At 55.2% G+C, this 12,984-nt stretch overlaps 1 protein-coding gene across 5 annotated transcripts in view; it reads right to left on the bottom strand.

Annotated features, from left to right (window-relative positions):
• Positions 1–835: 835 nt before the first annotated feature.
• PHC2 (polyhomeotic homolog 2) overlaps positions 836–12,984 on the bottom strand; it is a 109,953-nt gene continuing 97,804 nt past the window's right edge. For all 5 annotated transcript variants that reach the window (XM_035019163.1, XM_035019162.1, XM_035019164.1 and 2 more), the window contains 5 exons: positions 11,285–11,414; positions 10,295–10,409; positions 6,491–6,632; positions 5,257–5,533; positions 836–2,258 (listed from right to left, as the gene is read on the bottom strand). In XM_035019163.1, the coding sequence (XP_034875054.1) occupies positions 2,104–2,258; positions 5,257–5,533; positions 6,491–6,632; positions 10,295–10,409; positions 11,285–11,414 (819 nt within the window). In that variant the 3' untranslated portion in view covers positions 836–2,103. The remainder of the gene's footprint in view (positions 2,259–5,256; positions 5,534–6,490; positions 6,633–10,294; positions 10,410–11,284; positions 11,415–12,984) is intronic.

The following is a 12,984-nucleotide window of genomic DNA, read 5'->3' as shown; positions in this document are numbered from 1 at the left end:
GGGCGCCTGGGTGGCTCAGTCGTTAAGCGTCTGCCTTCGGCTCAGGTCATGATCCCAGGGTCCTGGGATCGAGCCCCGCATCGGGCTCCCTGCTCCTCGGGAAGCCTGCTTCTCCCTCTCCCACTCCCCCTGCCTGTGTTCCCTCTCTCGCTGTCTCTGTCAAATAAACAAATAAAATCTTAAAAAAAAAAAAAAGTGAGGTGGCCTAAGGTGAGCTTTCACCTGGATTTAGAGCCACCCTTCACACACATAAAGAAGGGCACCGGCATTTGTCTGTGTCAGCCAGTCCCCGCGACTGCACCACGTCCTCTCTTCTGAGGAGTTTTGGTGCCCTCCTCCCTCACCACACGTTTAAGCACAAACTCAGGAGAGGCCTGGCTTTGACTTTCCTCAGGAGGGAAAAGGGGGGTGGGGATCCAGAGTGCAGAGACTCGCCGACTCGCCGGGACCTCGGGGCACCTGCCCAGCGGGGCCCCACCCTCCCACTTTCCCCGAGGCTGGGCCACTGGCCCTGGCCCTGGCCCAGCAGCCCCTCCAGTCCTGGCTCTGCCCTCTGGGTAATCAGAATCGCCGGCAGGCTTCTGCTCTTCCTCCAGGTACTAGTTACAGTTTAACTGGCTTTCCCGAGAAGTGTTATCAAACTCCTCAAAGTGATTGTGCCTAATCTTCCTGGGCCCCGCCCTTAGAGACGGATTCAGTGGGCTGGGCCTCAAATGCACGTTTTACACAGGCAGAAACGGGAGTTAAGTTAAGGAGATTGTCCTTCCCCCAGCCCAGAGAACCATCCCTCTCCTTCTGGATGAGAAGTGGCCAGCGGAGAAAGGCACAGAAGAAACAGATTTTACGGATTTATTTTTAAAAAAACAAAAACAAAAGGTTAAAAAAGTCCTTCATTTCCAACCCTGCCTGGGGGTGAGTGGGGAATAGAACAAGCTGAGAAAGGTGCCCCCCCTCTTCCCGGGGAGAGCCCCGCTCTTCCCCCAGGAGCCTCCAAGGGCAGGGCAAGTCAGAGGCAGGCCCTCGCCCTTCCTGCCCTGCCTCCTCCGCAGGTAGCTCAAATTGCTAGCAAGTTCGAGAGGCAAAGAAGTGTGGAAGTGGGAGGCCCAAGGCTGCCTTCTTCACGACAACGTCACCCCGGCTCTTCTCTGCCCTCAAGACGTTCTCTGGGCCCCCACTCTGGGGCTCCCAGGGCGGGTGGGCAGGTGGGCAGGCCAGGAGGCCCGGCCCGGCCCACAGCAGCTCCCTTAATGCTGCGTGTGGCACAGCAGGGCAGTCGGGGGGCGGGGGGGACTTCACAGTGTGGGAAGGACTTCGGAGACAGCGTGCCCACTCCTGATCTTCGCTTTCTGATCTCGCCTCTCTGCACGGAGGCTGCCCTTCTGTTCTACTCCCCATCCTGAGGCTGAGTGGAGTCCAGGACAAAGCACTAAGTGGCTGTTTGCTACAGAACACCTGGAGATGCCAGAGGGTGGCTCTGGGCCCACCTGCCAGTCCAGGCTCCTACACAGTCATCCAGTCACACACACAGCGTTAAGGCGTCTGTGCCAGCAGGCGTGGCCAAACAGGGCCCAGCTTCTCTCTCTCCACCTGCGGAGGGTGAAGGGGGAGAACCCCTGGCTGCTTCAGAAATGGGCTGAAGGGGGAGAAGCCGGCAACGGAAGAGTTAGCCAGGCCCAGAGAAAGAAGTGGGAGAAAGGCAGGCAAGGGCTTGCAAGGCCTCTATCCAGGCCTGACAGCTGCCCTTGAAAGTAACCCAACTCAGGTTGGGGAGCCCTGACCGTATACCCCCTGGAAAATGGGGGACAGAGAGAGGGGAAGAGAGCGGGGCTAGAGTATTGGGACTTTGGAGGAAGCCAGTGCTATCAATATTTACAAGCATAAAGCCCCATCTTCTGTGCCACCTACCTCTCTGCCCCTCCCACAGAAAGAAAGGCCCCTGAGAGCCATTGAGGGGGTGCCAAGACCTCCTCACCAGCCACGCCCCATAGGGAGAGCCCTTCCCTCCGACTGGCCCCATTTCTGGGCCCCTCAGGAATGTCTGTCTGGCTCTGCTCAGTCGGGAGGAGGCGCCCCGGGCCAGGACCCTGGCTGCGCCCGCCAGCCCTAGGAGTCCTTGAGCATGCTGATGCGAGCGTAGATCTTCAGGGCAGGCCCCAGCTTGATGTTCATGGCGCTCATCAGGTGGTCCTCCTTGAGCAGCAGCAGGGCTTGCCCGTCGATCTCCTGGGCACGGAACTCCTCTGCTATTTCCTGGCAGCCTGAGGGGGATCCCACCACAGACGGGGTCAGTCAGAGCTAGTGGCGTTCACGCTTGGTACCCACTGTGCACGATCTCCCTGAACCCTCCTAAGCACACCTTGAGGAAGGCTGTCTCGTGTGACAGCCCGGGAGAGGCTAAGTGACTTACCCAAGTGATCCCGCGCCTCTTACTCATGCATGTCCTGGTCAGAGCCCCCCTCAAGGAACGGGGCAGACCCGGCAGAGCAACAAGGTGCTGTGGGAGCAAGAGCTTGGGATTTCCAAGGCTGGGTCGCCAAGGGCACTTCCAGAGAGTTTACTCTGGAGGAAGCCAGCGACTAGGTCATGAGGACAGTCAAGCAGCACTCAGAGGAGGCCCATGTGGAGAGGAACTGAGGCCGCGTGGCACTCTGTGCCACGTGAGTGGGGCAGCCCGGAGCCAGGTCCTCTGGCTCCAAACCTTCGGACAACCGCAGCTCTGGCTGCCATCTTGACCGAGGCCTCGTAAGAGACCCCAAGCCATTGCTGCGCAGCTAAGCAGGGTTCCTGACCCACAGAACCTGAGGTAAACCACGACACTCTGGGGTAACGAATGCAGATTCTGGCTTCTGGAAGAGGGGTGCTGCCGTGGCCTGGGGGGCGGCAGTGGGCAGGAGCTGGAAGGACTCTGAGAGGGTCAGTGACGTGTCTAAGATATTCTGAGGGACTGGACAGCAGTCTGATGGCCTGTGAGGAGACTGGGTGAGGCTTCAGGGAAAGGCAACGGTTTCTGGAAACTGGGAGAAATGGATCTTTGCTGGGAAGTGGAGAAAACGTCAGGACCCTGCAGCGGGTGTAACACGGTAAGCGTACTGGGCCTCATGGACGGAGCGATCTAGCATCTAGAGGAGGACGTTTCCAGCAGAACGGTGAAGGTGCTGCCTGGCTTCTGACCGCTGCTCGCAGGAAAACGAGGACAGATGAGGTAAAGGTGAAACTGTTAGACATCAAGGAGCCAGGAGTTGCTCGTTTGAAAATCCCTGGCCTCTCCAGATAGCAAATGATGCCAAAACTAAGAAGTAGTTTCTAGGCAAAGATCAAATCCGGGACACAGGTAAGAAAACATGGTCTAGAGATAGAACTGAGGGCATGACAGACCTTTCACCAAGATCTTAGAAGCTCGAAGGTGCTGCCTCAGAGAACTCTCTTAAGGAGTTTACGGGCGTGCCTCCTGGATCCGGGCTGCTCAATAGCAGAGCTTCAAACATATTAAGGGCACTGTCCCTCAGCTTCAGAAGAAGCCAACATAGAGAAAGGCTTCTCGGAGCATTTTGGGGTATGGCTTTTGTCTAATGGAGTAAATCCCAACAAGATGCACTGGAAGCCCACAACGATTTTAAGACAATTGTACTGGCATAAACACTGCTTGAACTGTAAGAGTCGAGGTCATAGAAAATGAAGAGCAGCAGGAACAGGCTGAGAAAACTAGTCTGCTGAAAGCTCAGGCTACCTTTCATGGGAAAGGAAGGAGGACTCACAGGGTGGAAGCAAGAAGGAAAGATAATCACTCCCGGGCTTGGAGTCCTAATCAGGGAAATGCCAACACGTGCCCTGCTAGATTTCAGAACTGGGACGATGGGTGACTCCTGTATCCTCCTGCACTGTTCTCCCCTTTTTGAACAGCTGTGCCTATCGCAGTGATCCTACACCTATCCCACCATATCTTGGGTTTGTGGAGGGAACGGGGAACGTGTCTCTAGTTCTCAGGCGTTCAGATGGAGAAGAACTGGGCTTGAGGAGCTCACCCATGCCTGGACCAGAGTTTGCTGGTGAGATCCTGGGCTTTGAATTACTGCTGCAATGGGATGAGATTTGTGGGGTCTATGGTAGGGGGCGAGGGTGGTCGGCTTGAGGGAGGAACATGAATCATGGGGGCCAGTGACTGGTGAACTATGGTAACCAGCTCTAAATAAACCTGGCTTCCCTTTCATGTCCCTGTGGGCATGACCTGTGTGATACTGTGAAAGTGACACCATGTAGCTTCTGAGTCTAGATCAAAAGGGCCACAGTGACTTCCACCATGCTCTCCTGGATCACCCTCCTGTGGGGAAAGAACATGCAAGCACGAGTGTCCTGAAGAGGCCTGTTCGGAGAAGAATGGAGGCCTCCTGTGGGCAGCCATACCGTCCTTGACAATCAGGGGCATGGGGCACCTGAGAACAGGATCCTACAGCCCCAGGGAAGCCTTGGGCCACACCTTCATTGCAACCTCACAAGAGACCCTGTGGCAGAAATGTCCAGCCAAGCCACTCCCATGTTCCTGAGCCACCGTAACTGTGTGGTGATAAATTCTGGGAACGCGGCAGGAGATGACTAACACACTGCAGTGAGGGGCAGAGCCAGGGATGTGAGCCCAGTTCCGACAGACAAGTCCGCGCTCTCGGCCACTGCTCCCACTCGGGTCTCTGAGTAACAGGCTTGCGGCTGCCGTCCATACCTGACGTGGCCAGCAGCCGGGGGCGACTGCCAGAAACAACAGCCGAGAAGCCTGCGGGATCCCCCTGAAAGCATCTGTGAATAATGCGAGGTAGGTCTTTCAAGGTTCATGTCTCAGTTCTAGGCCTCAGAACCACGTGCGCACCACCCACCACAGCAGGGTTTGTGCGGTTCCCTACATCATACCCTTCCACGTCTGTGCACCTCCGCTCGAGTTGCTCCCCGGGGTCGTGTCTCCCACCGGCCGAGGCCTGTCTGCCCACTGTCACGCAGCTTCCCTTTCCCTACGCTGGTGTTCTCCTTGACCGGTTTCCTACACTCCCACTTGACTCCTTGCCCCCCGTCCCAGGAGAGACACAGGCTTGGTGCACGGTCACCCCTGCATCTCACACAGACCCTGCCATGCCAGGAAATGCGGCAGATTGCAGCATGGCGGCTCCTGAGCCTGAGTCACCAACTGAGTCATTTCCTTGGGGGGGGGGGCTGTCCCTCTCTCCCGGGGGCCGCTCTTCCAGTCCCGCATGGGACTCCCCTGGGCCTCACCTGGCAGGGAGCGGATGAATTCATAGACGTCTTCCACGTTCCACTTGGTGGGCTCGCTTGGCAGGAAGTGGTGTCCCATGCCTACCAGGTCCCGCATGTGCATGTCTGGGAGCTCCAGGTCCCGCTGGCCCTGTCGCCGGCGGGAGGTGGATGAGCTGGCCGAGAGGGGCGACAAGGGCTCCTCGTAGCTTGAGTTATCCGAGCAACGGCTGGAGTCCTCCTGGCTGTGCGTCAGCTGCAACGCAGCCGTGACCGAAAGGGGAACGGCGCCCGCCGGCTGCAAGCAGAGAGAAACCGTTGGCTTCAGGATCGGGGCACAAACCGACTCTGGGTCTCCAGCAGGGCGACGGGCGAAGGCGGGTTGTCCCCCCTCCCACCTGGTCTACGACTACACACCTCTGAATGCTTAGATCAAAACGTCCCCATCTTCTGGGCTGTCCCCTCCCTGGCCCGATGCAGAGTGAGCCCCTCCCTGCACTGCACTGCATCCATCTGATTCTATCTACGCCTATCGCTTCTTCTAGATGTGGGGTTTTAAAACAGGATGCTGGAGGTTTCAGGGGTGGTCTGTGAAATAGCACGGAAAATTTCCTGTGCGTGTGCGTGCTGGGTCCCAGCCTTCGTCAGATTCTTAAAGAGGTTTATGACCCAAGTGACAAGCAGCCAAAACCAGGAGGCTCTGAAACGTCCCACGAAGACTGGGTTCCTGCGGCGCAACTTAGAGCCTCAGCGCCTCATGGCGCTCCGGGCACGTGAGGGGGGCTACAACATCTGTAAGGAACCCCCGTGTTCCTAGGAGAGGCTGCAAGAACTCCGTGCTCTGGATCTGAGGCGGCAGCGAGGAGCAGGGCTGAAGTGGGGAGGCTGCCTCCTCACCTGGCCCTCTGTGTTAAGACCCAGGGGAACAGGGACAGTCTGTCTCTTCCCGGGGCCGGGCAGAGGAGACCCCATTTCCCTGGCCCCGGAAGGATGGAGGCAAACTGGGAGGGGAGGGGTGTGGAGGGGCAAGGTCACTGAGGCAGGAAATCACCTCCCACGCGTCCATGGGTCTAAACGCAGGGGCCTATTACGGGGCCCAGGAAGGGCTTGATCTGACGGCTTGTAAGAAATGAGAACACGATGGTGTGGATGTGAGGCGGCCACGGAAGAGGAATGTGGGTGTGCCGGGTCCGTCAGGGAGGGGAGTTGGTGAGGACTTGTGACAACGGAGCTTCGGGCCCTGCCAACCTCTCACCTGCTTCTTGGTGTCCTTCGTAAGTGTGGGCAGGCTGGCTTTGCTGGCCCGACGGCGGTTGTGGGTCGTGGCTCCCGCCTTCTGCAGCTTGCTCCGGTCCGAGTGGAAAAGCCCCACTCGCTTGGTGCACCCCACGTTGTACCTGCCGCAGTCAGGGAAACGGGAGTCAGGGCAGTGGTGGGCCGCGTGGGCCCCCCGCAGCGTCAAGACAGCCAGGCTCTCCGGCAATAGCGGAGTCCGTCCGTGTGCTCTGCTCCCAAGGCCATCGCGTGCTGCTAGCCGGCCGGCTCTGGGCAAGCCACTTGACCTCTGAGCCTCGGTTTCCTCATCTGGAGCTGGGGATGAGACCGCTCACTTTCTAAACCCGCTCTGACAACTGTATGAGCTAACGTGTGCAAAGGGCTGGCCACGACAACGTGGGTCATGGCAAGAACTCATGGCTGACATATGCTACACGAAGTATGGCCTCTGCCAGGAAACAGTGCGCGCTGTCATGCTGGAAAAGTACAGGTACAGCTCGGAGATACTGCGGCTTCAGCTCCAGATCGGACTGGCAAGAAAGCCAGTCAGATGGCTTTTGTTTCCTGGCACATATAAAAGTAATGTTTACACTCCACTGAAGTTTATTAAGACAACGATGGGGGCGCCTGGGTGGCTCAGTCGGTTAAGCTCTGACTCTCGATTTCAGCTCAGGTTATGATCTCAGGGTCATGGGACCGAGCTCTGCATCAGGTTCCATACTCAGTGGGGAGTCTGCTTCTCTCCCTCCCCCTCCGGTCCTCCCCCTGCTTGTGTGCACACCCACGCGTGCTCGCTCTCTCAAATAAATACATCCTTTTAAAAAATTATAAGAAAAAAAGACAATGATGAAGTTGGCTGCATCGATGGACGCTTCACGAATGATTTCTCTGTAGCGTGCGATGTTGTTCGATAGCGTTTTACCCACAGGAAAACTTCTTTCAAAACTGGAGTCAATCCTCTCAAACTCTGCCGCTGCTTTATCAACTCAGTTTGATATTCTAAATCCTTTGTTGTCATTTCAACAACCCTCACAGCGTCTTCACCAGGAGGAGGTTCCTCCTTAAGAAACCGCATTTTTTGTTCATTCCTAAGAAGCAACTTCTCATCTGTTCAAGTTTTACCATGAGATTGCAGCCATTCAGTCCCATCTTCAGGCTCCACTTCTAATTCCAGTTCTCTGGCTGTTTCCACCACATCTGCAGCTACTCCCCCCACCCTGAAGTCTTGAACCCCTCACAGTCATCCACAAGGGTGGGAATCAACTTCTTCCAAACTCCTGCTAATGCTGATATTTTGAGCACTTCCCCTGAATCCTGAATGTTCCTAATGGCATCTAGAATGGTGAATCCTTTCTAGAAGGTTTTTAACTGACTCTGCCCAGATCCACCAGTGGAATCTGTATCTATGGCAACTAGAACCTTACAAAATGCATTTTTTTAAAAAGACTTGAAAGTCGAAATTACTCCTTGATCCATGGGCTGCGTAACGGATGATGTGTGTGCAGGCATGAACACAGCGTGAATCCCATCACACATCTCCATCAGAGCTCATGGGTGACCGGGTGTACTGTCAGTGAGCAGTAAAATTCAGAAAGAAATCTTTTTTTCCTGAGCAGTAGGTCTCAACACTGGACTTAAAATATTCACTAAACCATATTTTAACGGATGTGTTGTCCTCCAGGCTTTGTTGTTCCCCTGACAGAGCATAGGCAGAGTAGAGTTAGCACAATTCTGAAGGGCCCTAGAATTTTCGGAATGGTAGACATGAGCACTGGCTTCAACCTAAGTCCCCAGCTGTACTAGCCCCTAACGAGAGAGTCAGCCTGTCCTCTGAAGCCGGGCACTGACTTCTCCTCTCCAGCTATCAAAGTCCTGGACAGCATCTTCTTCCAGTAGAAAGCTGTTTCATCTACACTGAAAATCTGTTGCTTTGCGTAGCCACCTTCATCGCTGATCTGAGCCAGATCTTCTGGAGAACTTGCTGCGGCTTCTCCATCAGCACGGCTGCTTCCCCTTGCACTTTTATGCTACCGAGATGGCTTCTTTCCTTAAACCCCACGGATCAACCTCTGCTAGCTTCAGGCTTTTCTTCGGCAGCTTCCTCCCCTCTCTCAGCCTTCACAGAACTGAAGAGAGTTAGGCCTTACTCTGGACTGGGCTCCGGCTTAGGGGAATGTTGTGGCGGGGTGGATCGCCTATCCGGACCAAACTCTCTCCGTATCGACAATGAGGCTGTTTTTGCTTTCTTACCGCCCATGTGTTCGCTGAAACAGCACTTCTAATTTCCTTCAAGAACTTTTCCTTTGCAGTCACAACTTGGCTGTCTGGTGCAAGAGGCCTGGCTTTCAGGCCGTCTCAGCTTTCCACAGTGTTTCTCACGAAGCCTAATCATTTCCAGCTTTTGATTTAAAGTGAGGGGCGCACCACACTTCTTTCACTTGAACACTCAGAGGTCACTGTAGGGTTATTAATGGGCCTAATTTCGTTCTTTCTTTGTTTAAAGATTTATTTATTTGACAGAGAGAGACACAGCGAGAGAGGGAACACAAGCGGAGTGAGTGGGGGAGGGAGAAGCAGGCTTCCCACGGAGCAGGGAATCCGATGCGGGGCTCGATCCCAGGACCCTGGGATCACGACCTGAGCCGAAGGCAGACGCTTAACGACTGAGCCACCCAGGCAAATGGGCCTAATTTCCAATACTGTTGTGTCTCCAGAAGCAGGGAGGCTGGAGGAGAGGGAGAGAGATGGGGGAAGAGCCCGCTGGTGGAGCAGTCAGAACCCAGATGACACTGACTATCTTACATGGGTGCAGTTCGTGGCACCCCAAAATAATTACTCTAGTAACATCGAAGGCCACTGATCACAAATCACGCAATATAATAATAATGAAAAAGTCTGAAATGTTACGAAAATTACCAAATGTGACACAGAGACACAAAATGAGCTAACGCTGTTGGAAAACTGGTGCGGACAGACTTGCCTGACACCTTCAGTCTGTAAAAAACGCAGTATCTGCAAAGCCCAACAGAACAAGGGCTGCTGACCTCCAGCACAGGCCCGAGGGGAGCCTTATTCCAGCCGACATGCAGAGCACCTCTGCGTAGGGAGCTAGAGATCGCTATTCTTTTGAGGGCTCAGGGCTTCCTGCTTCCGCCGTGGCATGAAGACCACGCAGGGCTTCAGAGGCAGATGAGTCCAACTCCCCAACTCTAGGACACTGGGCACAGGTACTTACCCTTTGTGCCTCAGTTTCCTAGTGGGCGTGAAGGGGCCGGCGGCAATCCCTGCCTCGCGGTTACTCTGAAGATGAGATGACACTGCGCACCCCATGTGCCTGGTGCAGAGCCTAGCACGTGGCCGGCGCTCAGTACCCGACGCTGCGCCTGACCAGGGTCACTGGCCTATGCTGGGTGAAAGCTCACAGATGGAGCATCCGTAACCAGTGCAGGGCCTCTGGGCGAGGCTTCTGGTGGAGGGTTTCCCCTAAGGGGCAGTAGCTGCCAAGGGCAGGAACAGAGTATGGGTTCAGTGGGGCCCAGGAGGGACAGCCAAGCTAAAGCACTGCTTCCTTTCCTTGGACCTGGGGCTGCTCACTCGAGGTCTGGGTTCCAGTACCTGGCGGACTAGTGACACGGCGCTGCTCCCAGGTAGGTGGAGGAGACTGGAACGCAGCTAAGCTACATGCAGGGGCTCCCGGGTCGGATGATCACTGAAGCGGGGTAGGACCCAAGGTGTAACCCTGAGAGGGAGGGGCTGGTACAGCCCTGGGGCTGAGGCCACTCACCTCTTTGCACACGCCATGGAACAGAAGCGCTTGGAACGCTTGAACTTGTAGGCAAAGTCCACCCGGCCACAGAGCTCACACTTGAGCTTGAGGGGAGTACCCTCCTCTTTGGATTCTGGAAAGTATGGAAACTGGAGTAAGTGTAAAGAGGAGCAATTCCCACAAGACCCTGGACAGCCCCCCAAAAGGCCTGCCTCCCCTGCTCACACCCCCATAGCTGTGACACGCAATGGCGGCCTAGCTTGGAAAACGCCCAACTGCTTTGCCACTGGTTTGGGAAAGGCCAAAAAGTTTCCCCTACCCGGGAAAGTACACAGGGGTGTTTGGTGATGACACCTGACAGATTTTTTCCCCCAAGCGCTATGAGCCTGAGGCAAACACAGGTGATAAAGAATCAGCATCCCTCTTTATGACCCTGGAAGCGACTGGCAGGCTCACAGGGAATACTCTGCGTGCTCTCACAACTGATCTGGAATTGTTCTACCCTACCTCAATCTGTCTAGTTTGCTGTGGACCTAGATCCCAGAACCCATGAGTTCTGTAACCTCCACAGCCCCCACCCAGTCAGTGGCTCAGGCTGCAAGTGCAGAGTCCTCGCGGGGCCACGGTGCTGCCCGAGGGCCAGCCCCTGAGGCCTGAGGGAAGCCGAGGGGAGGACACCCTGGCCCGTGGCACTCCCACCTCTTGCCAATGACTTCCACAGGAAAAGCAACTCTTGGGATCCCGTGGCTGGCTGGTGTGGGGCTGCAGGAGAGGCAGGGGACAAACAGCTCTCCAAGGGCAGCGACTTTCCCCCTTCCCTGTTTTCTAGGGACAGCGGCTGAAGAGGGACCGGGAGGAATGTTTAGTAGACGAACATGTCCCTCCACGGATACCACGAGAGGAAGTGTGTACGGCTGGCTTTTGCAGCCCCGTCTGCCCCCTGGTCAGGTGGGCCAGATCAGAGGCCCTTCGTGCTGGGCGGGCGGGGGGCGGGGGGAGTGCACCTACCTTGCAGATAGGGCTCCTCCATCTCAGAGTCAGTGGTGGTGGTATGATCCTGCTGTGGAAGTTTCTCAGGCAAGAACCCCTGTGCATACTTCTTCTTGAGATTCCCCACCAGCAGGGACGAGCGTCCCACCTAAAGGACAAGGTGACACGGAGGCCATGAGGGTTAGGTGGGAGATGCTTCCTTGCTCTCCAGCCTCATCAAAATTACATATAGAACGCAGCTAGGCACAGACGCCAGGCTCTACATCATCCAAGTGTGTCTTGCTCAAGGCCCTATTTTGCCGTGGAGCTCATGAGGCAAGATGCCAATTGTCACCAAAGTGCAGCAATGGCTTCAATCCAGGACCAATGGACGGCTTAGGAAGTTAGGAAAATACCTACTCTTCCAAGTGACTAAGGGGCAGAGATGGAGGCAGCAATCAGGTTTCCCACAGCACCAGAACTGCTAGGACCCGGGGCTCACGCGTCACCAGCAAGAATACAGCTGGGGCCCCGTGTGTGAGCGCATGCGGGAGAGGAGACTCAGCAACCCTATTTTGGTTTCCTACTGTCCTCCACCATATCGCTGGTCTACCCCAGCCAGAGGGGCAGGCCGCTGTGCAGGAGCGCAGGAAAATGGGACTCTGGGCCACAGAGCAAATGCCCTCTGTGGTTGCCAGGATCCTGATTGGCTTATTCACTCTTCCGGTCCTTCCTTTGTTGCCTCTGTTCAGGTGGGCTGGTGGCTAGAACTCTAGGGTGATGCTGGGGCTGTTACTCAAGTCTCTATCCGCCCCGTGAGATGGGTTGGTTTCTGGTGTTTCTCTAGGAGGCCAAGCTGAAGACCTAGTCTGATGAGGGAGGGGATGTGGCAGGGCGGAGCTACTGACTGATAGCTAAGGTGCTCCAGGGGGATTTCTCTGCCATGGGCCCTGAACCACCTGCAGAGGGAAAGTGACAAGAACCTATTTGTCTTCTGGCATTTTAGAAGGACAGTTCACCCAGCTCAGTTCATCAAGCTTAGAGTCTTCCACTGACTATTCAAACCACTCATGGACCCAAAGAATGAACAAAAGGCAGATGACGTCCCATGAAGATGGTATTCTCTCACAGCCAGATAATTTCATCCCGGGAGAGGCCGTTGTGCACCTGGCTCTGGGCTCCTCCCACCCACAGAGCAGCGCCCCCTGTCCTCACCAACTCACACTGCATGGAATCAGCTTGGGGTGCTTTGTTCTAATAAGCCATTTTCTTGATTCTTTTATATTTCCCTTTGGTCTTATGCTTTCCCTGGAGACATTTGATTGTGCCCTTTCTAAAGAGCCCCTCACTTGCATTCACTCTTTTCAAGGCTCTAATCCCAGAAAAGCAGCTCAGGCTACAACCCTGTTCTCTCATCTTCATTTCAGACACATCTTGAAAATTCTATTCTACACACTTTCCTTTTCTTCTCTAACTGGTTAAAGTTTTGCCACTCAGCGGTCCTGGCATTCAAAACTGAATGAGGTCTCATTTCCTAAAACCCATCATCTTGCCCCAAACACCCCAATGTGAACTCCCTTCTAACTAAGGGGGGGCTGTCACACAACACGAGGCAGGGACACAGCTGGGTCTGTGTGGACCCTTCTAACCAAGGGGCCTGGCCAATTATTCCTAATCACTGATCCTTTCTGGACCATAGGAAGACACTCAATCCTAGAAAGAAAATGGCTCTGATGTTC

This window comes from Mirounga leonina, unplaced genomic scaffold (assembly GCF_011800145.1).
Source record: "Mirounga leonina isolate KUSES-001 unplaced genomic scaffold, KU_Mleo_1.0 Mir_173, whole genome shotgun sequence".
Lineage (NCBI taxonomy): Eukaryota > Metazoa > Chordata > Mammalia > Carnivora > Phocidae > Mirounga > Mirounga leonina.
The sequence above is the reverse complement of the archived record's forward strand: the minus strand, read 5'-3'. Positions and strand labels throughout refer to the sequence as shown.